General features: G+C 45.9%; 1 protein-coding gene across 1 annotated transcript; it reads left to right on the top strand.

The window, feature by feature from the left end:
- Window positions 1–25,126, top strand: T265_03005 (hypothetical protein; the record flags this gene model as incomplete). Its single annotated transcript, XM_009167384.1, has 12 exons — window positions 1–113; window positions 4,682–4,848; window positions 5,194–5,525; window positions 9,705–9,804; window positions 12,996–13,126; window positions 14,114–14,419; window positions 17,622–18,061; window positions 18,262–18,517; window positions 19,291–19,741; window positions 21,647–22,336; window positions 22,451–22,533; window positions 24,553–25,126. 12 exons carry the CDS (start codon window positions 34–36, stop codon window positions 24,646–24,648), a joined length of 3,132 nt encoding a protein of 1,043 aa, XP_009165648.1.
- Between the last annotated feature and the right edge of the window lie 1,275 nt (window positions 25,127–26,401).

The following is a 26,401-nucleotide window of genomic DNA, read 5'->3' as shown; positions in this document are numbered from 1 at the left end:
TACCGGCACTCGAGCATCCACGCGTCCTTCGCCATGGTCTTCGGTGATCTGAGTTCGAACGTCGGCTTGTCCAACCTAGACGCCTACCTGCTCACCAGGAGTTACATTGAGGGGTAATCACTCTTGTTTTGAACACAGCAATGAATATCACCAATACCATGACCTTTTGATTTTTCATTTTTGTGACCTATGAGGAATTCACTAAATAAAATTGTCACCAGGTGATAATTTTACTCGGTTTATATGGACTGCATTTGTTTTAAAGTGTTTGTTTTGGTTACACACTGCATTAGCCCAGGATGCACCGATTTCATTGTGCAATATCCGGTGACTTACGCGGTTTCTTTGCGCACGCGCTGAGGTTTGTCGACATACCAGTGATACCTAAAGCGTCATCCATCGAATATATATGGCTATAGGATTATATATGATTATGTATAACTGTATAAGACTAAGTTGTCTCATTGATTAACCAACGGGAGATTGTTTACGGGGTTGTGGTAACAGCATCAGCCCAGAGCAATGATGTTTTGTGGTAATTTTCGCATAAATGGACCAACTGGGATTAGTCTTCAAGTACCCTTGAAACGGGACGTTCACACATGTTTTTGATTAGATAGATGTACTCGCAATGAAAAGCTTGTAATCCTGTGGACCATATGGTTCTCTACCCGGTGAGCCGTCCATCAGCCATACCCGCCTGTCCCAGAAGGCCGATTTTACGAGGAAAGTTTACTTATGAGTCACTGACACCTGTGGTCGAGACCTCAGAATGCTTTATATGGGGCCAGCACCAGGTCCCCTCCATCCACTCCTTTTTCGTGTGCGATTTTTAAATCCAGTGACTTGTCCAGATAGCCTCTGTCGAATAAAACCATCTAATATATGCGCATCGTAATGCTTCATCACTACGTTGTTCTGCGCTCACAGCTATAAAGTGGCAATCTGGCAACAAACCGCAAGGCTTTTTCACAAATTGATCAAGGCTCTGATCTCCGTCTTGCTTACAATTATTCGAAAGCTGCCGGGCATAGATCTCATCCTTCGGTTGTACGTAAATTTCTCCTTGGTCTTTGATGAAGAGGCAAACACTAGGAGCAACGTAGTTAAACAGGCTTTTCAGTTCTGGTGAGTGAGAATCAAGTGATCGAAAGAAATTCACGAGAGTACAAAACCAGTGCTCCTATATATCTGCCGAGCCTTGAGTACTGGGATCGTTATCGAAACGTTCAGGACGTAAAATCGACCCATTGCTCAGTGATTATTTATGAATGAGTTATTGTGTGGCGAGAAATAGGGTGCAGCGACAATCAGAGTAAGCATGGAAAAGACCGAGGGCCTGTAAGCTTGGCTCTGTCCATCTAAAACTTTGAAACTGCTGGCTGAAACTAAAAAAATTGATTTGGCAATGAACGATGAAAAGCTTGGAGAAACCGCAAATATACGACAGTCTGGAGGAAATGGCAAGTCTTGGGAAGAACAAGGTGATACATGCAGGTGATTTTGAGACGGCAAAGGGAGTCATGGAGTTCTCCTGGTTCGCCATTGCCAATCACGCTGGTTCATAGGTTCGGGATAAAATGTCAGTCATTAGATTTTCCTTTTCAGGCCTGTAGTTGACATTGTAGGTAAAGGCGGCTAGTTCCATTTTCCGTCGCTGAACCTTAACTTTCTCCCAAACCTACCAGTTGGTGAGTGATAAGGTTGAACTGTTTCTCGACGGATAATGTTTCCATTTACGGGTAGACTTGACGATGGTGTATGCCTCTTTCTCGGTAGCGGATTGATTCGTTTCGCCTGGCGTCAGTGTTCTGGAAAACAAGACCACCGATCGGCCGTTCTGAGTCACAGATGCACCAGTGATGACTAAGTCTGAGGCTTCCGTCTTCACCACCAAGGGCCAACAGTCTCCCAGTTTCGACGTTCTCTTACTTCCTTAGGTTTTCGAAGGACTGTTGTACACGCTCCGGTAAGGGGAAATCTTATTTCTGAAAGCACTGATTTTGTCAAAGAAGTATGGTATCCATTGCGAATAATGAGCGAAACATACCAACAACCAGTTGTTGGGATTTAGCATCATGTAGATGTGTGAGTTGACAAACGGGTTGCATTTGTTCAGGAGCTGTTTTGGTAATAGCGGAGAAGGCGTATCTGTCTGGCTGCTATAGAAAGACTTGTGACTTCGGTTATTCTTGCTTTGGATAATCCCACAAATAGTGATGTCACTGTGAGCGTAGGTGTCACTTAAGTTTCCAGAATTGATTATATGGTCCATAGTGCGTTAGGAGCCTGCAACTTTCTTGGTAAGACGGAAGGGGATACGACGGAACTAGAACAGTTCTCCGCATACAAACAAACACTCATGCCACACCGGCCGTCGCGTGATGTTATCTGCCGGGTTGCCTTACTTGCTGCATGCAGCAGAGCGGGTAAGCGAAAATAGGTCACTACTGAAGCTTCCCTCCTTCCTATCCACTTACTTTTTCTTCCTCTCAATCCCATTACTTATTCTCCCCTTGTAGACCCGTCAGCTAAGACTGATGTCTCCGTTCGTCCTGTATCGGTTTGGCTAGCAACATCTGAGCGTCCTCCAGCCTTGATGCCTAGTGCATCTCGATTCCTTCAGTGTCCACAAGCGGATCAACAAGCTGATCTTTCTCCCATGCTGAACCCGCTTGACATTAATTTGTGGTAGTATTGTTAGTTGTAAGTGTCATGGTTGTACGAGGGTTGTCGGCGCCCACCCCTAGACAGCAGGATGATTAGGATCCTCAACCAAAGCCTTTGGCTCAAAAGCCTAACCGCAAGGCAGCGGTGTTTGGCGGGAAATGCAAATGCATAACCATTTCTACGGAGCAAGTCACATGTTCCAACCCTCAACCTGGAAGGTCAGGAGACTGTATTTGTCAGACCTCTAACCTGTGTATGGGAGGCAAGAATTGAAGATGCAGGCACAATGGTTGAGCTAACCACCCGACCACTCCACTCGCTTGCGGCTGCGCACCTCTGGTGATCCAGAGGCTGTTGCGACAGGATGTGCGGGGCTTAGTATTGTCCTTACTCACCAGGCGGTGGGATCCTTGCTTGATAGTCGCCTGTGAGCGGTTCGTTTGGCAAAGTCCGTGAATGCGTTTCACAAACGGGAAGTTGATCGATGTGTCCTTCGTGTCCGCTTATGCCCCAGCTGATTGTGGCTCTAACACCATCCAAGACAAGTTTTATGACATCTTGAATGACCTATTATAGCGGACTGCGAGCCAGAGATGTGAATGATCAAGTGGACAGGCTCGACGTGTCCGTTTAGACGCTCAACTTAACCGTTACACTGGATTATAAGCCAGTGTTTGACTCACAGCAACACCTTTCTCAAGGAGGAAGCTGTTGATCTCAGACGACATAAACGATGAGTCTCTGTCGGAATGGATGTAGGCTGGCACTCCGAACAAACAGAAAATTTGTGTGAGACAGTCAATCACAGTTGCCTGAGTTATGTCCGCACACGCAAATGCAAATAGGAACCTAAATAACTCGTCAATTATTGTGGGTAGGTAGCGGTTGGGTGTATTAGATGGCAAGGAACTTTTAAAATCCAAACTCAGGCGTTCAAAAGGTTGTGTTACTTTAATGAGTTTACCAGAGAATTTCCAGAATCTTGGATTTAGTTCGGCACACACTTTGTGGGAGGAAATACCGCGCTGGACATCGTCGACGGAGTAGGGAAGATTCTTGCTACGCACAAAATGAAACACGGGTAATGCCGGGGTGAAGAAGAGAAAGCGTTCAACTGTAGCACCCTTCCGGTGCCTAGCTGCCCTGCCACCCGAAGGTTGCACGTGGTCTGGGATACTGCCAGGTTGCCCAAGCCCAAACAGGGGAATTCGAGAGGCGGAGGTCGGACCGTCCGGTCATCTCACCGGGGTGGCAGAGGGAGGTATGGAGCTCTCCGAGTTGGTTATTTCTCCCCATGGAAGCACCTACATTTCGTGACAGTGTCTGCGACATGATTGCCCTTGCTAGGTCGGTATATGACATCATACTTGTACTCGGACAGCTCAATCCTCCATCGCTATATCTTGTCGTTTTTCACTTTACCCTTCTGTCCACCGCCGTACATGAATGTGACTGAACGCTGATGGGTGATAAGTTTGAAGAGTCTTCCGAGTAGATAGTGCCGCCATTTCCTGATGGATTCAACGATAGCGTAGGCCTCCTTCTCGATGGCAGAATGATTCTTCTCGCTCAGATTGAGTGTCCTCGAGAAAAAGGCCACCGGTCGACGGGATGCGCGTATAGCCACATCGGAGGCATCCGTTTCAACAACCAAAAGCTCGTTATAATCTCTTGTAATTAGTGTAGCATTTTCTAGTTCGTTCTCTAGGTTGTCGAAGGCCAACTCGACGTCGGCAGGTAAGGGGAAAGTTCTATTCTTTACCAGTTTGTTGATTTTGTCAGAAAATGAGGATATCCAATGACTTTTGAAGCAGTGCCAGTTTTGTCATCTTTGAGCGTGATCCCATACTTCCTCGTAGCTCTTAAAAATGAAGATTTGGGTCATGTTCATCTTGGGTATTGCCACAAGTAGTCACATTATCTGTGTAGGCATATGTGCTTTTCAGTCGTAATGACGCCTTAGAGTACTTTGGTCGTTTGTATTGCCAATTACGCTTGTGTCTTTTTTCAGATACCAGCCATCACAAGCAGATGTCGTCATTTACGAAGCCGTAAACAAAAAGCCCTCTGCGAAGTACGAAAACGCCGTCCGGTGGTATACGCACATTGAATCGTTCGGCGATGAACGACAATCTTTTCCGGGACAAAGGAAATCTGTTGACCAGTATGGTAGTGCAAGTAAGTGCAATCTTAGTCGCCTCTCTATTATCACTCCACTGTCCAATCTCCGAATTATCCGCAAACTTGTGCTGTTCCACTTCACTCGTATGGATCATAATAGAACTGGAATCCCGATGCAGTTATGGCAATACCGTTTTTTGTCTTTCCTATGATCAGGCTGCACATCACAGCCCTTAGTTGCCGTTCTTTCCTAGATTTTGGTAATCCGTTCATGTTAATGACTCGTTTATCTTCTCGGTTCCCGTAGTATCATTACTATGCGATAGACTGCCATTTGATTTCTAAATGCCATCGTTTCCTCTGTTCATGTGTTCTGTTTCAACCCTACTTCCCAATGCTCAGCTTCTGAAGTTTCAACAAAAGCTACCAAAGTTGAGGAGTACGACGATGATGACCTTTTCGGTTCAGATAGTGATGATGAACAGACAGAGCGACTTCGCCAGGAACGTCAAGCAGCACTCGATGCTCAAAAGTCCGCGAAGGCTGCACCGGTAGCGAGATCCACTATTGTGTTGGATGTGAAGCCATGGGATGACGAAACTGATATGGCTGAGTTGGAGCGGTGTGTACGAACTATCACTACTGATGGACTTTTATGGGGTAGTTCAAAGCTCGTTCCGCTTGCCTACGGGATTAGAAAGCTGCAAATTGGGTGTGTCGTGGAAGATGACAAGGTTGGTTTGATCTGATCAGCATTCATTATCCTGAGTTTACTGACAATTCTAGTAGTTGTTCACTTTACTCACTGGCACTTCTGCCAATTTAATACATCGAGGAAGCTCGCAGGATGAAATAGTGTCTAGGCTTTTAGCATTTGTGTGTGATATTGAGAACCGGTGACGACTGTTTTGGTTCTTGTCTCAGTAGGAGCTGGGGCGACTTTGCTTGGTGTCCTTTAGTTTCACTCATTACTTCTCTGAACAGTCACTGGTTGCCCTAAGTTCTATCGTCACATAAACAACACTGTCAACAAATGCGATTAATGTAAATTCCTTTGGTCCTTGTCTCATCCTCGTCAAAAGCAGCGCCACAACAGGATGGTTTGCTTTCGTGTAAGTGAAATGTGCGGTCGGATGAAACCTGAATTGATGGCATCTCAGGGTTTCCTAAAAAGGATCGACTCGTATTTACCCTGAAGACAACCTGTGCGTTAACCAGCCTTAAGGTGGAGTCAGTTTGTACCGTAATGGGATTAAACGGCACCTGTCTGCAGTCATGTCTCATAAGAATCGAAGCTGTATGGCATCATGAGCCTCCGGGAAGGGTTTGAGACAGCAGAAGCCGCTGTTGATGACGTGCTACCTTTTGGACTGCGACTGTTCACAATAACCAGGCTGAGCCATGTTTGATAGTCTCCAACCAATGTTGTGTCCATTCTCCGGGTCCCCATCCAGGGATACGGCAATGACCAGCGCAGCTGAGTTTGTTGGTAATGACTTTCATACTTCACTGCTTTGACCTTCGAAAAGGAATTTCCACCTACCGGCAGACGTCACGAAGAGACTGGACCTTATCGTGGTGTGACGGTTTGCGCACCTCAGCGATCCATTGAGCTATACTGGGGAGTGTCCCCGTGACATTCGGTCTCTCATACCAGGTTGGTCGATGGTTAGAGGTTTGACGAACACAGTCTCCTGGCCCTACTGTGCTCCTTTTCTCGGTATACACTATGCTTTAATTGCTATTGACGGATATTCTCGTTGGCCTGAAATTTTTCTGATCAAGTCCCCAAGTGCCGGATTCACTCGGCAAGCATTGGGTAAGTGTTCCGCCACGAAGTTGTACCTACTTGTAACGAACGTTTCGAATTCTTGAGCAACGAGCAACAAAGTTAGCATCCAAACCGGCAAAACTCCAAGCAAATGGCTACGCAAATGTGCTGTACTATGAAAATGAAAGTAGTTATACGGAATAAAAAAATACAAACGTCAACGGTTTTCGACAAACGGTGAGGCACTCCAAAGGGCAAGCAAAGCAGATATGGATCAACAGTCAACGCGTGACCGAAACCGAGTCTCAAACTCATGAATTAAAACAATATATAGCTGCCCAAGGATTTGGTACAAAAGAGTATAACCAGAGCGGTTAAAACGATTTGCGCATTAAGGAAAACTGAGAAGAAATGGTATGGATTGGCATTTCCCGCCAAACACCGCTGCCTCGCTGTTGGGTTTTTGAGCCAAAGGCTTTGGTTGAGGACCCTAATCGTCCTCCTGTCTGGGTGTGGGCGCCCTGGCATAATCCCTAGTACAACCAGGACATTCACAACTAACAATAGTTTCATGCCACATCGGCCGTCGCGTGGTGCCACCAGCCGCGTCACCTTACTTGCATCATACAGCAGGCCGGGTAAGCGAAAACATGCTACTGCTGACGCCCTTCCTCGAGCAATGGTTGAAGGGTGTTCGATGTCGACATCTGTTTACTGCCCCGTGACATCCCCAGTCGAATGGACTTGCTCCACATTCTTTTTCTACTTCCTCTCCCTACCCCATTAGTAACTCTCTACTTGTAGGCCCAGAACTTAGGTCTGATGACTCCGTTCATCATTCATCGGTTTCGTGTGCAGGACCTGCTCGTCAAATGGCACCGACATCTTCAGGAATCATCATCATCATCATCATCATCATCATCATCATCATCATCATCATCATCCATCATCCATCATCATCCATCATCCATCAATCATCCATCATCCATCAATCATCCATCATCCGACACTGTGGTGTTTGCCGGAGATATGAATGCGCAAGTGGAAATGCTTAGTGACTCTGAGACTCAATCAGGTGGGGAATGGTACTTTCATCAAATGTCAAAAGAATGGTCACGATTCCCGATTTAGATGATCTCTCTTGTCATCGGAGACACATTGACCAGGTTGAGTTCAATACCAGAGGTCAGTCTGTTAACGGTAATCCTGCTGTTTCAAATGCTGATAAGTCCTTTGTAGATGATCTTATGGTAACCGAACAAAACGTATCTGAAGGACACAAACTGTTAACAGTCTTAAGTACCCATTCCGAGAATATCCGAAATATTGATTTCGAGACCATCACTGGACTATAAACATCCACACAGAGGCTGGCCACAAACGCAAATCGACCACATTGCCATCAGTTACCGATGGCGCGGATCGTTTTGAAACACCTTTATGGACTCTGATTACGCGCTCCTCCGGAGTCGCTTCACCCTACGTTTCCCGGGGTCGCGTAAGTTGCGGACAAATCCCACGGCAACTGAAAGACTGGCAGATCCGGATGTCAGACGAATTTATAAGAATCGTCTTCTAGAGTCTCTTCCAAATATTCGCCAACTGGAATACATACGTGCTGGTTGTTACGCTGCGCTGAATTCTGGCTTTCTAGTTCGTCTGGTTATACCGATATACGTACGAAACTTAATTCTGACAGTGATATTCTACATTCCAAACTTCATGCACTCTCCGGCGCATCGGAAACCACGTAAAGCTTGGCAGCATATAGCTGCACCGCTAATATTTTTTATTCTTCACCTGTCCCCTTGAAGAACGAGCGTCTCTGCCAAGTTCATTTCAATACCAAGGTTGCAGTTGACAACTGCGTGTTTGGCAGTCCGAGTGCATATCCAAACGATGCAAGTACATGGGACTGGCTTTAGATTATCATGCGCTTAGCTGTCACGCCACCCGTAGAAGGCAGGATGGATGGAATAATGACAGTTTGCCCAATCTCGGAGGAGGGGGCCACGGGGCGGAGGTCGGGTTGGAACCACGGACCTTCTGGCACTCTTCTAAGTGAAGTAGAAACCTGCATGGTGAACGTGGAACCACCTAAGGCCTCGGAGGTTTACGACTGCATATGTTCTCCCAGGTGCCACTGAGCTCCTGATCCGGATGGCCTTCCACCCGCACTGTTCAAAGGCGGAGGTGAAGTCCTCAGTCAGTGCTTGTCCGATCTGTTTGCTTGCATTTGGGAAACTTCAGTAAATTGCACTCTAACTGCTGATCCATCTCTCAGCGTGTTGTTCTGGACAGACTCCATGTCATCTCCCCATTACATACATATATCGCATCTTCTAGAGTTTGAAAAAGTTGCTGGAAACCAACCAACAGTTGTTCGTGATATATCGCCGCCTACTCATTTGAGACGTGGAAACCCAGAGAACAGTCAAACGGGCGTTGCCTCATGAGAGGCAAAACTTCAGCCCACGGTGCGTACAGCCCACTACACTAAGTAGTAAACGGACTGCATGGGCTTGATTAACGCAGCCAAATTGGTTCAAGATGAAAACCTTTGCAGCATGGGTTAATGAACCCCAGCGAAATGACGGTATGTGCCCTGTAAGATCCGGACGGTTAAGGATCTNCTAACGGATCGACAAAGTGGATGAGAGTTTCAAGTTTGTGGGGTTTGTTGGTTATGTTGGTTCATGTTACTGGAGGAATTGTTTCTTCCCACATAAGCTACTATCCAGTAGGTTTAGTGCATTCGAGCTCATTTGTGCTCCAAGCTCCAAAAGATGCAAAATTCTTGAGTATGGGTTCAGACGTTGCAGATTGGACAAATATCTGTCTTACTCTGCCACCGAAAGTAATTTGAGAAGGTAAACGTATGATGGGGCAACCTGAGGGCCAAGCTTATGGAAGTGAGTGTTTGGCGCATGAATATGATTTTTCTGCAGGGTACTAACCGATACAGCATACCTTTTGGATATCCATCGGGGAAGTCCGCTCCACCATGTCATTTGAACCTGGGATCCTCACAACTGGGACACGCGTTTTTATACACTGTGATGTTTTTTTGGTGCATTGAGCGCGGTTTTTGGTGTTTTGCAATCTGGTTGTGATTCGTTCACCTTTTCTTTTCTCACCAAAGGCACGTGTAACACGGGACGCTGATGAATATCTTATCAACCCACTCGGTCTACTGTATCACGAAGTGACGGCCTCTTCTCTAGCAAAAGTTAACTTGAAAGGTAAGCATGCTGACTTGTCTGTTAATCATACTGTTTGTAGCAAATGAGCCTTGATTATTCAGAGTGGCCTATTTTCCGACCTCATCAGTTTATCGGATCTGCCGGTTCGTTGTGATCCGTGGGTCGATTCATGCTCGCTTACTGATTTATGAATGCCTATTAGGACACGTCACGTGACCTTAAGCAATCTGTTGAAATAAGCTGACGCCTTACCAATCGGAGAATGTCATGAGAGGCGGGGCGCACAGCCACAACCATTGTTACTCTCTGTTTGATAGCATACAGTGATTCAAAAGCATCTTCCATTAGGTATCGAATATACTATCAATTTTAAATTGGGGGCGAGATGGCCCAAGTGGTAAGAGCGCGAATTTACTGACCGGAAGTTCCGTGGTTCGAATCCTACCTCCGCCTCTCGACTTCCCCTATCTAGCCTTGGGCGACCTGGCAGTATCCCAGCCCTCGTGCTTTCTTCGGGTAGCATGACAACTAGGCACCGGAAGGAAGCTACTACTGATCACTTATACTATCACTATCTCACACTATAGCCGCTCCAGTAGATATTAGTTAGTTGCCCCCAACAAAACGACAGTTACGCACCGAAGCCATTGGACCGTACATTACAGTCAAACTTTCTTAGACTTTCATTGCTTTAGATTGTTCAGGGGTAAATAAAAATTATTGCTGCTGTTTCACCTAAGATCAAAACATCTGACCGACAGTTCGAATGAAAGCCAGTCGGCTACCAAATCAAGCTTGACATTCACGTCCGTTCTGTGTAACTATTATTTTATATTACTATTATTATTGTTATTATTATTAATTATTGTCGATGTCCAAATTCTGAGCAGACCAACGTCATTAAACCTCCTGCTTGTTTTCGCAGTAATTTCCTGATGGTTTTGAAGGACATTAGGAAACCATCAGTAGCACGTTCATAGTTCAGGGAATAGGCATTTGCACCTACAATTCCTCCCCCCTCGGTGGACTCTCATTGTATTGCTTTATATGAGTATTGGACAATGCTTATACCTGACAATCATCAACAATCACTCTATCCTGTTCCTTCAAACTTCGAAACCAACATTTCCGAAAGAGACTCCTCGGTACATCATCATTCATCATCGTCATGGACAGCACGACATCAGTATTCAACACCGATGGTTCGCTGCCGTACAACTATAATTCATTTGAAAGTCTCATTGTGACGAAAATGATACAATTGGACAAGGAAGGGACTTATTGCTAATTTACTACAATCATTCTTAGGTGCCTACACCTCCAGACACTCATTCAGGCAATCTGGATAGAGACTGACAACAAGAACGCAAATGATATCAATTGGCAGCCATATCTTACAGCGTCTCCAACCGGACACAGTGGAGATCACGCGCTCCTTATCCTGGAACGCGGGTAGCACCTACAGCACCCGGACGTTTCGTTATCTCTTTCAGGCCCTTTTGCCAGCTCAAGGGTTGGCCACCTCTCTGTATCCGCCACTCTGAATTGAGCACGGAAAACAGCTTTCTTCAGCAATCGATGGTTTGACGTGAGTAATACATGGCCTAACCGGCACACTTTCTGGTGCTGGACACCAGCCCACACGAGCTGTGGTTCTGAGACAATGGTTGTCGAACACATGAAGAGGCTCGCTTTCGCTGCTCGAACAGGCCAAGTCTCACGGTCATACAACAAAACAGCTCGTACTGTAGGCTGATGCAGACGTCCCTTGAGATTCGGGGATATACCGCTTTAACGCCACGTGTCTTAAATTAGCGAACAAGACGCGAGCCTTGCAGATCCGTGCGGCCAGTGCGTTTATTAGTCCCAAGGGTATGGTCTAAGACCTGTGAAGACCCGCGGGTGCGGGTGTTTTTTGGTTGACTTATCTTCCCAGACTTTCGCTTACAAATATTTCGAAATAAAGTCTGAACCTGAGAGTTATCGTGCATCTTGGGGTCACTCGAATGTTTTGCTGATCCGCACTAGCGGGGACGAGTCTCGTCGTTCGCACAAACGAAGATTACTGTCACTGTTTACTAATGCAATTAAACCCAAGGCCATCCTGACAGACGGATAGCGCTTCTCTCCAACAGTTTATTGAGCATAGCATTCAGCTGAGACCGGCGTTTACTGGCAGTAGTTTTGTTGCATGCCGGAATGCGGGATTGCCTCGTGTCAATATAATGCTGCATCAGTTTGGTTCGGCGGACTGGGTCATCTCCCTCACGTCATGGTACCCTGCGCTAGAACTTAGGTACTGATTACGTCGGTGAAATCGAAGTTGTACTGGGACGACTATGCGAATACAGTTGCGGTTTTTATACTTTGTTTCTTCATATGCATCCCATCTGTGTCGTCAAACACGAGTTACGCAGTAAGAAGCCCCAAGTTTGACGTGGATGCACTGTTTATTGGGTCACAGATCCCTAAAACCCACGGCTATACAAACTGTCGTCTTCAACCACGGAAAGTTTGAACAAAGTTGGGTCCATCGGTCCATACGAGATGAGCAATTTATTGTCTGTGGTCAGGGTACTTACGGGTTTTTGCCATTCCGGGACTTCCGTTCACATGAAGACCTCTTGTCATCAGAGGCTAAGATAATTGTTGGTCTACTGGGCTTACTAAAAGACGGTTCCCATCCCGTTACGGTGTTGATTACACACGCTGTAGTTTGCTGACGAATAACCGGACAGTTTTTCTTACTAGTTCAACAGTACTTGAAACACGATACTTGTAAGTTGGTAGTCTATGTGACAGGGCTTACGGTGTTTGACTGACAATATCACGCACCATCCTTCGAGCAACATCGCTGGAGTGTGTTCAAACAACGAGGATAACTTCCTCGATATATCCGTCCCAGTCAGAGCACTTACATTGAACAGAGTGGGCTGCCATTAGACAGGATGTAGCACCGCTTTTCCTTCAATCACTTGGTTTAAGCAGGTCGGATTTCGACTGCGTCTTCCACTGGCAACCTCTCAGGCAAAGGCTCATGTGACTATCGGGACATTTCCTCTCTGATCAGGTTACTTAATCTATGAGTGGTAAAGATTAAAGTGTTGTACAGCTATGAGTGATGTTAGAGTGAACCCAATGGTTACTTTGTAAGTGCTTTAACAACCGCCACAGTCGGAGAATCGCCAACATTTGCTAAATCTTCCGCATTTTCCATCGCTGACTAACAGGCGCTATTCTAGACCCGGGTACAGTTGCCCTTGGAATCGATAGACAAGGTTGGATGTTGCACGCTGCGGTGCACGAGGCCCGGCCAGATGTACGATGCATCATTCATTTGAACACACCCGCTACTATTGCTGTGAGTTTTTTTTTCAGTTTGTTCTTTGTCCTGACCCATTAACGAAGCTTCCAAAGCTGATTGATTCGTTTCCTCAGATCCTGACACCTAGTGTGTACAGCACATTCGGGTCTGGTCATTCAGTTCGAAGTCAATCTATGGCCTGAGTCTATTGTGTCGGTTATTGCTTTGGAGTTAGTCGGATTGAATGGTAAATGAACCTTTGATGTAATTCCAGTTTTCGCGAATATTCAGGCATGTAGTGGACTCTCAGCTGTTCGAGTGGAGGTTTGAATCAATCATGTCCTAGCTTTACTTTCCCTTTATTTCTTACCTCAGCACGTTGCGCCATTTTATTACATAGTTGTACTGTGGTACACGAGATCATGGAGCTAATGGTACCGTCTAATCACACGCAGATGAAATATAAAAAAAACGGTTAAGTTATTCCGCGAACCTGTGTAAAAATAGCTCAAACTTTGACCTCTGAGTTGTGCCATGCTTTCATTGTGAGATGCTCGAAACCTCAAATGTTTATTTCATCTGAATTTGAATTCACAGCATTCAACCTTCAGCGCTACTCACGCATCCTTCTAGAACTCAGTCTTTTATTCGAACGAAAGTACGTGTTTTTCGCTATGCATTCATGTGTGGGTGAACTTGTGATTCTCCACATCACCATGCAAACTTTGATGCTGTCGAACTGTGACTTTTTCTGGCGGGTTTAGTTATTTCCCATGCGCGGATTTTCCACAGTGTCGCTCAGACTTTGGCTTTGTTGGCTTTCTTCTGTTTAGCTCTACTCGGTCACATCTTCCTCATGAGGTAGCATGAAAGAAGCTAGCGAGTTTTTGTCATGTTGGTGCGACTATCAAGAGAATTCTATGAGAACCAGTTGCGTTTGTTTCGATAGACTGTGTTGCTCTGTTAACTTCCATATTCTAAGTGATGATTGTTTGTCTTTTTCCGAGGTGTTATTCACTCTATATCTATGCTATTCATTTAAAGGTTTCGTGTACAAATAGCGGGCTGTTACCGATCAGTCAGGAGGCCATGATACTCGGAGAGACTGCCGTATATGACCCTAGTGGCTTGGCCTTAACAAACGGGCAAGGGGACTCGAGTGAAGATCCTACTGCGCGCCGGGAAAGACGCTGTTCTGAAGAGCGTCAAGCCATCGCTGCGATCCTTAAGGCACAGTCTCAAGACTGCATGCTTTTAATGATTAAGAATCACGGGCTTTTGGCCATGGGACAGACAATCGAGGAAGCTTGGTTCGTGGCGTTTACTGCGATTGTGGCTTGCGAAGCACAGGTAAGCCGTTTTCTTTTATTCCTCTCCACGAACGGGCTGTGTATCACCGTTTACCGAGCTCTGTTCTCTATCCGTGTGTGTTATCAACTCACGCTAACTCCTCAAACGCCGAATAGCACAAAACTTGAGGAGTCATGGAGCGTGCTATGGACAACCAAAGCCCGGAAGGTTAAGTAAGCTCTGACAACGAGAAACAATCTCATTGTGTTTCAGCTAATAAGACAGTCTTGTCCAAAGAAGTTGGGTTTTAGCGGAACTGTCAATGAAGGGAATGTAGTCTCAGTTTAGTCACGGAAATATCGCCTTGAATGGTAGGCTGAACACTTTGCAGAACAGTTTTGATGGTCACCATCAACTCAGTCTGCGGAATCTGAATGGAATATTGACACCAGTTCTTCATCCATGAATGAAAATCAGCGTGGAATCCTTTTTTGTGAGAAAGCACCCGGTTCAGACTAGTTACATTCTGCACCTTTCACGGAAGATGATAATTGCCTTGCTACCAGCTGGACCACCCTACTCCAAGGTATCTGGAATGAAGATAGAATACCGACAAAATAGAACACTTTGAATCGATCATACCATCACTTTGTATCACTTGCTTGAATTGCACCAGTAATAGTCCTTTTTCCCGTCCTAAAAGTTACTTTAGACGCTGTCAACCCTCAGGAACTATGAAGGGTGTCCCTTACAATGGTGGTGTATGTCCCTACTGCTCGGCCTACCATCATGCGCTTCATACCCACAAAGTCAACCTGAAGAACAAATTTATCTGCGGAATTAGAGCGGCGTTTGCAAACTGACGTTTGTAGTACCGGTCTGACATCAGTGTGGATCTCAAGTATAGATAGCACACTGTTGCAGTACAGTTTATTGTGCTTTATGGCTGCAGAATGCATGAGGTTTTGGTTCACCAGTTGTGTATCAGAAACATCCCATGAATTTCCTGGGAACATCGGGCCATTGATGCTGAGGTAAACAACGAAGGGGTAGGTCTCTTCAATGGATCAACCCTCAGCGGATTAGTAGGTTACATTAATCCGTCCGCCGATAGTTCGTGAATGTGTGCACTCGTAAGAACGTGACTTGACGATACAATCAATAGTGAAACGCTTGATTCGGGTTTCGTGGAATGAACGCCATTCTGAGCGGCACGTGCCTATCAACTTAACAATCAGGCTTCAGGTTGTCCATTGCTGTAGTACAAGTCTCAATCTTATGTTCGTCGGTAACTGGGTCACAGACCGAATCGCTGGAGTTTTCGGTTGTCCGATCGCCAAACTAAGGTATGCAACCTGGTTTACGATTTAATCCGTCACTACGTTTAGCCCAGTCATTTAAGCCGAATACGTGATAGTGATTTCGTTGCTGGATCGAAATAACATAGTTTCACTGTGTGACATGTTCACTAGGTTTGTTTGAATCCACTTATTGCTGCTTTGTAAGTTGGCTGAGATAATAAAATAGTCGTTCAGCTGCAACACCCCTTCGGTGCATAGCTGGCAAGCCACTCGAAGGAAGCACGATGACTGAGATACTTCCAGGTCCCTCAAGACTAAATGGAAACAGTCGAGATACAGAGGCTGGGTTCGAACAAGAACCTTCTGATCAGTAAGTTCGCACCTTAATCACTGATCTCTCTCGAGCTCTATGGTGTGGTGTTGAAGGATACGGAGTTTTTACGGTATTCATGTGGGACATCCTGAGGAATAGTTTTAAATTCCCTTGGGCTTACCGTGAAAATTTACATAAGCAATAAAGACACCGCCGGGTCGAACTAGCAACAGAAATAAACCTCTGGGACCGAAATCCCCTCTGAAAGAGACACTGCTTGACTAGCTGGTGTTTCTTAAACTTTATATCCCCGTTATGCATCTTCTGTCTCAAATGTTTTCAGGTTTATGACGCATCGTCATGTTTTAACAACAACTTGTGAAGATCCCAATCACAATAAACTGACCCACCTTAGTATGGACAGGTTTTGTCGAGCAGTCACATTGGAACTTGTTTGTGTAGCTGATTATCAGTTGAACCGTCAACGTTATTTACTTGTTCGTGTGTGTGGTCACGTGTCCTCTTGTTAGTAGAGATCCTAACTACAAGTAGTCTATAGTTTTAAGTTCCTGTTTACTAGGGTAACGTCAGCGTGACATACAACTATTTCTTGATAGGGAGAATCACTATTATTCTCAGCTTGGCCAGTCAATATGCACTCGTGAGAATTGTGAGAAAAGAACCCCGGAAACAGTTTGCTCCCTTTCTATGTGCCCAGCTATTCGAATGAAAACGAGCACTTCATCACTAGAACAGCTGGATTTCAGTAAATCGCAGATCCTGTCCAAGAATAAAAGGGTGCAGCTCGGTAGCACACAGTGTTCATAGAATGTCAGGGTATATGTACTGGAACTTGAATACGCTGGCCCAAAAATCCTTCCTATATGGGGGAAAACGTTGGTCGTGCGACTGAGAAAGTGATACTGTATGACGCATATATGAAGCCTTGCTCATATGACAGACTGCAAACGTGGTTGAGAAACCCCACTTCCAGGTAGTAAAAGTGGAGGCTAAAAAGCTCATGCAGATAATTTTAGAGGTTTACGTCTATCAATTTGTTATTCGTTACTGGGGTTCTGCAGAATGCACTTGATTTAGATTTGTGTTCAGGTTGTCTCCAAACTACGGCTCGTTTAGGGTGGTACCGATAAATTCGCTTGGTAGCAATTAGAAAACGAGTGTCCGTTTGCCGAAGTAAGTGCCGCTTTCCGTGTTTAGTTCAGAGTGCCGCAAGTAGGGAGGTAGTCAAACTTTGGCCTGGCGTAGATATGTGAAAGTGGTTAAGAAAGGTTTGGGTACCGTCGATGCGACTCGCCTTCTCTAGGTTGGGGTTCGGGTGGTCCCCTCTCTGCATGACGACCTTACTGTCAGTCTTTATCCAAATTGTGTTCAGGTGTACGTATCTCCCATTTTTTCCACAAGGCCTTCAAATGAACATCGGCTGTACGGCAGTGAAGCACCTGTGTTGAACACTCATGTGTTGTCGATGATGATGACAATGGTGGTGATAATGATAAACGATGATAGTAATGGTCGGTCGTGCATTCGCACTTGGACACATTTCAGATGTATACTGTTGAGTGGTCAGTACTGCTATCTCTCTTCTCTGTGTGTAGTTGTCCACTATCGTTCACTTCCTCTTTGCCAGCTCCGACTCGCTTCTATCAGTCCGGACGAGCTCATACTCCCAGTGAAAGAAGCCCAACAAGCGGCACATTATGTGGGTCGCGCCCCATCTGCCGTTCAGCTCCGTCCTGGAGAGAACGTCGGTAGTTCTGGTTGGCGTCGTGGAGAGCTTGAGTTTGAGGCGATGATGAGACGTTTAGATGCGGCAGGCTATCACACAGGGCACGTGTATCGTCTTGCACAGATTCATTCAACTACGGGTGCAGTCGGCACACTTCCACGTCCCTTAGAAGACATTCCTGATGACGTGGCTGTGACGGAACCTATGACACCTCGAGCTGCTGCTGCGTACGTTCGAAAGACCGCCAGTTTGGGGAGAGGCTTGCGTGGTCTGAAAGACGTCGAGATACCTCCGGCCGCGTCATCCTTCGCTACTGCGTACTATGGGGACGATGAGTCCCGGTAAGATTGACTAACCATTTCATCTGTTCGTTTATTGTCTTCATGAGCATGTTCGTTCTATTCATCATCCGAGGATCATCTACCCATCGGGCACGTATTCCGAATATGGAAGACTGTCGGTTAGACCATTTGTTGATTTCTTCACTTAGGCTCCTAGTCTTTTCTTACCATTTGCACTTTTTCCCTTTTTTCTCTTTAAGTGCTGCGGCTGCGGCAGAAGCAAGGGCTAAAACACTGTCCCTCTCACGTACTCATTGGCTGAACACTCCGAACTCATACTGTCGCAAAGATATTGCCGAGATTGGTACACCGACTCCAAAAATGATAGCCCACTGGACCGAGGATATTGACCAGGCGAAACGTCGCACTGGCGGTATGGCGGTCCCTATCGACGATCCAAACCAGTTCGCGCCACAAGGTGCTGATCCTTATGAACTGAAAAGACGTCAAAGAAAAGTATGTTTTAACTGTTATACAGTATTTCATCGGGATCACCAGTTGTGCCATTCAAATCACCTTAGTACGATTACCCCTAGGGATGACCGTTTTCGAAAAGTAGTTAATAGTGATCCTGACGACTGACCTCTCGTGACCGTTACCGCATTCCACTTTCATTCCATCCCGCGTGAAATGCCTTACCGCTTCAGAACGTAGCGTCTTTGATCTGGACGCCATGTTCTGTTGTTGCCTATCGATCGGGCCGTTTGGCGTGCCAACTTCCATGATTGTTTGTATGTCTCTGATTAGTTCACATTCACACGGCACTTATGTCGAGTTTTCACTCACACCGAATATGTGCGTACGCGTAAGCCTGCGCGCGCACAGAATAGTAGGTATATGCATGCCTTCATCGATTGAAAACCACTTCGGACATCCGTCCTTTAGAATTAAATCTTGTTTTAGATTCTGTGATTCTGTCTCCAACTTGACCGAATAACTCATCCACTCTAATTCATACAGACGGGATGCAGTTACCGGCGTCATTCTGGAGCAACTTCAGACTTCGGATATAGCCGATATTTATGAAATAGGTTCTCTCGTTCTATGACGTTGTTTGAACAAGGCAGTCATCAGAATAAGATAGTTGTGGAAATATCCTAGGCCTATTGTAGGGTATTCATCAGTTGAATGCGTTATTTAGATGATACCAGCTGTTAACATTACTTAGTTACCATGCGGATTTCACGCGAATCTGTGTGGCTGAATTAAGAGTTTTCTTCCCTTTGTAGGTGAAAGAAAAGTACTACAAAGATGTAACAACTGCCGGACCACGATCGCGTATTTTGGAGGGCCTTAATTTAGATGACGAAGGTGATCTCACAGATGGAGGGACATCTCCAGTTGTTAGTCCCAGAGGAACGCTGCTACGCATCGACCCCAACAATCCACCAACCGTCGAACCTGGTCATGTGGTTATAGTTGGTGCCGTGAGCAAAGGCATCATAAGTCGGGACCATCGGCACAATGCTGGCATTTACCAATCGGTCTATGCACCAAATCCTTTCGATCGCGTGACTGATGAGGATCTAGAACGCTATCGAGAGAACATGGATCGCAAAGCCAAAGGTTTACCATCTTTAGAGGAAGAGGAGGCTGCATCTCGAGTGGAGGAGGCCCGGAAGGCGGCTGAAGTCGCCCGGCAGGTTATGGAGGCCGCGGCTGGTCAACCTCAGCAACGATGTAAGAGACTTGTATTAAGCGTAATCACCATCTATTTCTCCTTAACCCGTGGAACTCCACACACTGCAATATCTGAAGTGGTAACATACTGTTGTTTGAAGCGGAAATCGAGTATGAGATTATGAGTAATTCTGGCAAAGTCAACACTACACGAGCTTTCCATAAAATTTGCAACATATCGGAGGAAGCTGAAAGCTCAGTGTTCTGATGCGGTATTCGGGTGATGAAAAGTACCGTCCATATTCAGCTTTAGGTTCCCCGATGATGATTCATCCAGTGTATCCCATTTTACTAGTAATTGTGAACGCAGTATCTGTAAGATAAGTCAACTGCCAATCGGCCAGACAGTTCATATCTAGACAAATAAATAATGAAACTGAGCAGAGCATCCGTCCGATGGAGCACACGATTGCTTTCTTCCCTCGCGTACATCAGCTGGAGTGACTGCTTCACGTCTCATTTCACGTTGGCCGTTTTTAGGATCCCATGAGTGGATCCGAATTCATTGTCCTTATTCACGAAACTTGCAGTGTTGAGCGGACTTTTGATGGGCGTGATGGAGTTAACTTTTCCTGGTGCTTTTCGTCCTGGTTGCTACACATTTGCACGACCGATATACTCTGCGAAATTTTGAAAAAGTTGAAACCTAATCTCTATCGTCGAGTTGTGGACTGGCATCCAGTTTTCCGGATTCAAGCGAACGCAGCCGGAATTGGTTGCACTTCAGATAGGGACATTTCTAGGATTAAATGTCACTTCTAGGAATTATTTCCTCTGAATAGCATGCTAAGATGGCCGTATTGCCCTATACAGAGATCCATCCCAAATTAGAGGCGCTTTGACCCAGTGAAAGGAGTTGTGATCAACACTCCTCAGTAATGTCTTCTCTAATGATCAGGAAATTGTAGAAACTGAACTTCCGAGGTCTATCTAGTTAGATGTTTAAGTCAGAAGGTGACATAAAAATATTCAAAACGTTTTGCCTTTGCGTTAGAAGCCTAGAAGCCGGCGCCACCTGGTCACTCTGGAGCAGTGTTTTTCAACCGGAGAGGAGGATTACGCAGTGCTTACTTACGTTCAAGTTCACATTGACCGTTTGAACAGTCGCCCTCCTGTCCTGGCATAATTATTCTGGTGAGTGCACACCAAAGGGGGAAGCACTGGACCCCATTTTCGCTCTTTTTAGAGCTCTTCAGCGGTGCTTATCCTTGGTCGTGCCGGGGTTTGGACTCCGGATGACTGAACTACTCCACCAGCGCACGCTGGATGCATCCTCTTGTCTGAACTGGTGAACGTGTTCACGCTGGACGGATGACTGACTCCACCAGCGCACGCTGGATGCATCCTCTTGTCTGAACTGGTGAACGTGTTCACGCTGGAGCGATGTGGTTGGTTCGCCCATCATCTGATAACTATCCACCGATTGGTGGACAAGGTACTGTACCCTCCAAACGAGGTCACCATGAGGGAAGGATTTTGGCCTTGACTGGGGGTAGCTTCTCTTCAGATGGATTGCATACGCGGGCGTTCTTGATAAGAACCCTCCATGGCGATGATCCCTCTCAGAATGCGATTACTCTAAACACTTGCGATCGAATTTGTGCAGCATAGGATCGATGCTAGCTTCTCCACGTTTACTTCCTTCCTCTCCCTAATCGTTCCCAGTATTCTTTCGAACTACGAATGAGGGCACATTGTTCAGTCTCGTTTTGCTATTCACCCGCTGTGTACGGTGATAGTCCATTGGCACTTATTTCCGGTTGATGCTATCGGTCTTATCTTCAGTCAACACTGTGGTATTACCAGTCGATTTCATGGTACCTCGAGTAGATATTTCGTGTTCACACCTACTATCCCATCGTCACCCGTTAAGTGCCACATTTCGTTCTCCTTTCATATCATTAGCAAGGTTCTGTTTTCGTCGTAGCTTCAAGGAAGTGGCGATGAAAAAGGATATGTTAGAAGACCAGACGGTGGCTGATTGTAGCAATACTCTGGCAGACCTGTCATCCAGTATTTTGTGCTCTACAGTTACTTCTGCTTGTCTGTGCGAAGCAGAAAAGCGCCTGCTCACACGTCAGTCGACCATCAGTTCCAAGTTTGGTACGGATTCGGAATGTGCACGCGTCACTTTCCGAAGCACTAGCGTTGATACGCTGGCGAGCAGTCTGACCAATGGATCCCCGTCGTTCGCTCATACCAACAAATCATCTGATTCTGACCCGCCACCCTGTCCTCGAGTACTCGTCAGACGCCACAGTGCGTTTCGGTGCTGGTACTGGTCACCAAACATGACACTGCGTTCAGACCCGGTGTCACGGATCACTCCGCTCGACAAATCTGTCAGCGAAACGGGGCAGACTCTGAAGCTGGGCTCTCGTTTTCTCAAACGACACAAAACATTCATTGGTCTAACAACGCCCGAACCAGATGAAAAGCCACAGTTTAGGGATCAACTTCCCGCGTCCATGTTTCCAGTTCGTAGATTTTCCGATCGTGTCGGCCGATCAGTTGCCTGGCGTCCTGGGGCCATCATCCGATTTCACCACAGCGGGAACTCTGAAGTTTCTCCCTGTCACTCTGGCGACAACACAAGTATCCCCACGCTCGTTTTTTCTTGTTTTGTTCTGTGTTTATGTTCGATCACTCAGTCAGGTTTCCAACACTCGTGATAGGCACATTTTGTTCACTTTCCCTCTGTTTGTCTAGATGTGTCATCCAAAAGTCCCGAGCGTGATACTGGAAGATACACCAGTGGTGCGGAGGCCAGTCATGATGACACAGAAAAAGAGGTATGTTTTGATTGCTCTGATGCAGGAACAGATCGACGTTGGCTGAACAGTAGCCTAGTGGTTTGTGACACGGCGCGCTGTGATTTTGCTCAGGCGTATTAGCAGTACGGTTTTGAAACTACAAATCTCACACAGCCTACAACGTAATCGACTTGTCATTTTTTGAGTAACGGAATACCGGGCTGACATTGAATTGTTTTGAGTTTTCTGAATAAAACAGTCGAGCACCTCAAAAATGGCGGCTAATCTTCTTACCGATGGTTCAGTGGAAATCATTGGCCAGAGGGTCTGCGATTCGAACCGAATTCGGGCTTCTCGATTGCTTCCCTTTAATTTTGGGCTACCCGTAGTGTTCCAGCCTTTGTGCTTCCCCCCAGTTGTAAGGCAACTATGCACATCGGCTTTGCACATCACTCCCGATTTCGGAGGCCTGTACAGACTAGTAGGGCGCAATTTTTCGACGATCCTCAATGGGAATCATGAAGTCTCGGAAATTGGAAATCCATAACTCAAGAGGCCAGTCAGCATCACATCACATAACGTAACCTGTCTGACTAAAGTCTGAGTGTCTCGCACAAGTACAAGTTAATCGAAATGCTGATTAGTTAGCCCCAGCTTACTGATAGCGTTCACTCCCTAATCGAGAGGTTGCAGACTCGAATACCCCCGAACTTGATGTGATGCGCGCTGCTGAAGAGTTTGAGTAGGACTGAAACAACTATATACACTTTTTGCAGGTAGCAAGATGGCTCAGTGGTTAAAGCGCGAATTTACTGACCGGAAGCTCCGTGGTTCGAACCCGACCTCTGCCTCTCGAATTCTCCTGTCTAGATTTGGGCAACCTGGCAGTATCCCAGCCCTCGTGTTTGCTTTGGGCGACATGGCAGCTAGGCACCGAAATGGTGTCCCAGCTACACGCTTTTCTTTATTATTTTTTAATTCTCGTTCTGCTGGCTCCTGTATACCTTAGCTGGATAAGCCAGCTAGACTTTTGTCCATATTCAGGTCGTACACTGTGGCAGCTACAACCAGTGTACGACCAGTACGCGGTTATTACAGCTGATAATAATGATGATGATCATTCAGTCTTGGCTCCCACCTATTGCGTTAGTTTTGAGGCGGATGGATATTACAATGGTGCTCAGTTATTTGACTGTTGATCTCTTCACTGAACTTAACAGTTGGCTTGCAAACGCTTCGTAACCAGTCGAGAAGTCATCAGCATAATTGCGCACCAACTACCCACCGAACAGATCAGTGACCAGGTGCTCGGTCACCAATAAACACACCGCAACTACCAGTACTCCGACACATTTTTGATATTGCCTTGGTTTAATTTTAAATATCGGGCGGAATCATCAATTGTTCCATTGAACTACGGCTACTGATGTCTTTATTGTGCTTCATACAGCTGATGAAAAACGCGTTAACCTATACTTTTTATATAGTCTCATGAATGGTCTGGCATTCTCGTGGGAACCACATTACTCTACAGAAGCTTCTGTGTTCATTTTCCGAAACGTCTGAACTAGGGATCCTCAGTTGAATTCAGTGCTTATCAGGTTCAGATACGGTATGCTGTGATGTGCGTGCTCACCTAGTGAGTCGTCATCTAGAGTCTAATGCCAGAAATTTTCTCCCGGCCCTCTTCGGATTCTGTGTAGCCGACACTGGCCAATCACAGCTTGCTAATCACCACCTCACTCTTATGGTGTCCTTTCTACGTGTACACGGTTTACCAGGGCACGATCCAGTAGACATGTGCTTCATTGATCGATTCCAACTCTCTTTTACTGATTGCGTAATCTTGGTTGGTGTCTAAACGTTCGCAACGAAATTTGACTCTCATTGAACAATCAGACCGACAAGAAGAGATGGAAGTTTGGTGATCTGAGCGATGCGTCACGTTTTGCAAATATAGATCACTCATGAGACCAGCCTAAAGCACATGTTGGTCACTGTTTCGGACATGTACTGCGCTTGTTTCGAATTGTTCACCGCACTTTTCTGCCTTCTCAGATGCGGCCCGATGAACATGGTGGCGAGAAGAAAAAGAAACGACGTTTCAAGATGCCATCATTCTCCCGCAAGTCGAAGCCGAAACCGAAGAAGTGACCGGTCAAATTCAATCCAACGGCTGATTCGATTATTTACTCACTTTTCGCTTGGTGATTTCGTTCTGCTTTTATACCCTCATCCAACCGCGTCAAATAGCACACGGACGCTGGCGAAAGCTTGTCCTCATTCTTTTCGTTGTTAGGATTTTCCATTTTGATTTTCGCGCAGATTGTGGTCTACTGTGGTTTTGGTGTGTGCGTCGGCGCAGCTCGGTATCCAGTTCTCCCTGTGCGGTACATTTTATGTTCATTGGTCTCTGCCTTCCTCTTCGTTATCAACCACTCCTTTGGTTTTGCTTTTAGCTTGTTCTCGTTATTCGTCTTGTTCTGTCGCTAAATTGGCTTACTCCCATCTGCCTGGTCATTCTTTACAAACATGCAACCGGTTAGTAGCATTGTCATTGTTTTATTTCTCGTTTCCATCTACCCTTCTTTCCCCACATTTGCCACAATAAATCATGATTGATCATAAAACCGTCTTCGCACTGTTCATCACGTGTGCCATTGATGAGTGTGAATAGTACGGACTCTGGCCCTGAGCTTGGTTTCATGAATTAGTTTGTGTTCTTCCATGTAATGTGGCCTGAATTTATCGAAGGATTGTTAGCTGTAAACAACAGCCGACATTATCAAACAAGTAACCCGTATAAACATCACAACTTAGCAGAGAAGTAATCCGGTTTTGTTTTGTGGAGGACCCAGTTTGGGACCACTGGATAAAGACTATCGTCTTCACATCAGCTGAAGGCAACTCGCATGCACATTTTTAATGCTTCGCCATGACAGAGAAGCAGCTGGAACCAAAGTACCCTTGATACATGGGTTACAACTGATAAGCTGACCAACTGATCGAGAAACAGTTTTCTTGGTTGCGTTTGAAAATTTTTGACGCACGGTAAGTTTCACCTTATATCCACTTCCAAAACCAAGCAACTCGTTTTTGTCGCTCATGACATTCCGTACGAGGAAGCCCCTGAGATTAGCGCCACTCTGCCGCATCGTGGATGGGTCATTTTAGACGAAATGACTTGATGAGCAGCTCTCGACAGCAGGACGATTGCAATTGGGGGATCCATACATTCTTGTATATCCCATTCGTCGTGTTCGTACTGACGCTACCCCGGGGAGTCGTTTGTCTATCATTGGCCCGGCAGAATTACCAGTTCTGTAAAATCGTTCACCATATGGAGACAAAGACTTACCTGTACTTACTCGATACTCCATGTTGTGTTGGCTTGTTCCTCTAATCGCTGTAGGTAGATACCCATCGGACGCATTGTCTAACTACCTCCTAAATCTTTCGACCAATATGTTGATTAAGCATTCTGTGACGGTAGGAGTTGCCAGTGTCTCCACGATGCTCCCCATGGTTCTTGAAGTCAGGCGATAACCACTATGAAGCAGGTGAAACGATCAGCAAATCCAAACAGTTTATCTTGTCGTGAGTTGGCCCACGTTGGTGTTTTTACTGCTGAAATGACCAGCCACGTTTCGCTCCAAAGGTTTTCTCGTGAAAAATTTCTGTTTCAAAGACTACTTGAATCCACTGCACGCTTACTTATGTCGGCAAACTTAATATTATGGGGTTTTCAGGAATACTTGAGGTACGAGTTCATGACGAAGTTTTCCAGCATTTTAAGACCCGACAAAAATTTCATAGGTTGCGAACAATTGACAGGTTTGCAATCTTTCGGGTTGAACTCCTTGGGAGTCCTTAAATCGACTTCTTGTTGTCTTTGAAGTTCTGTTGA

This window comes from Opisthorchis viverrini, assembly GCF_000715545.1.
Source record: "Opisthorchis viverrini unplaced genomic scaffold opera_v5_39, whole genome shotgun sequence".
Taxonomy (NCBI): domain Eukaryota; kingdom Metazoa; phylum Platyhelminthes; class Trematoda; order Opisthorchiida; family Opisthorchiidae; genus Opisthorchis; species Opisthorchis viverrini.
This window is presented reverse-complemented; position numbering and strand designations above follow the sequence as displayed.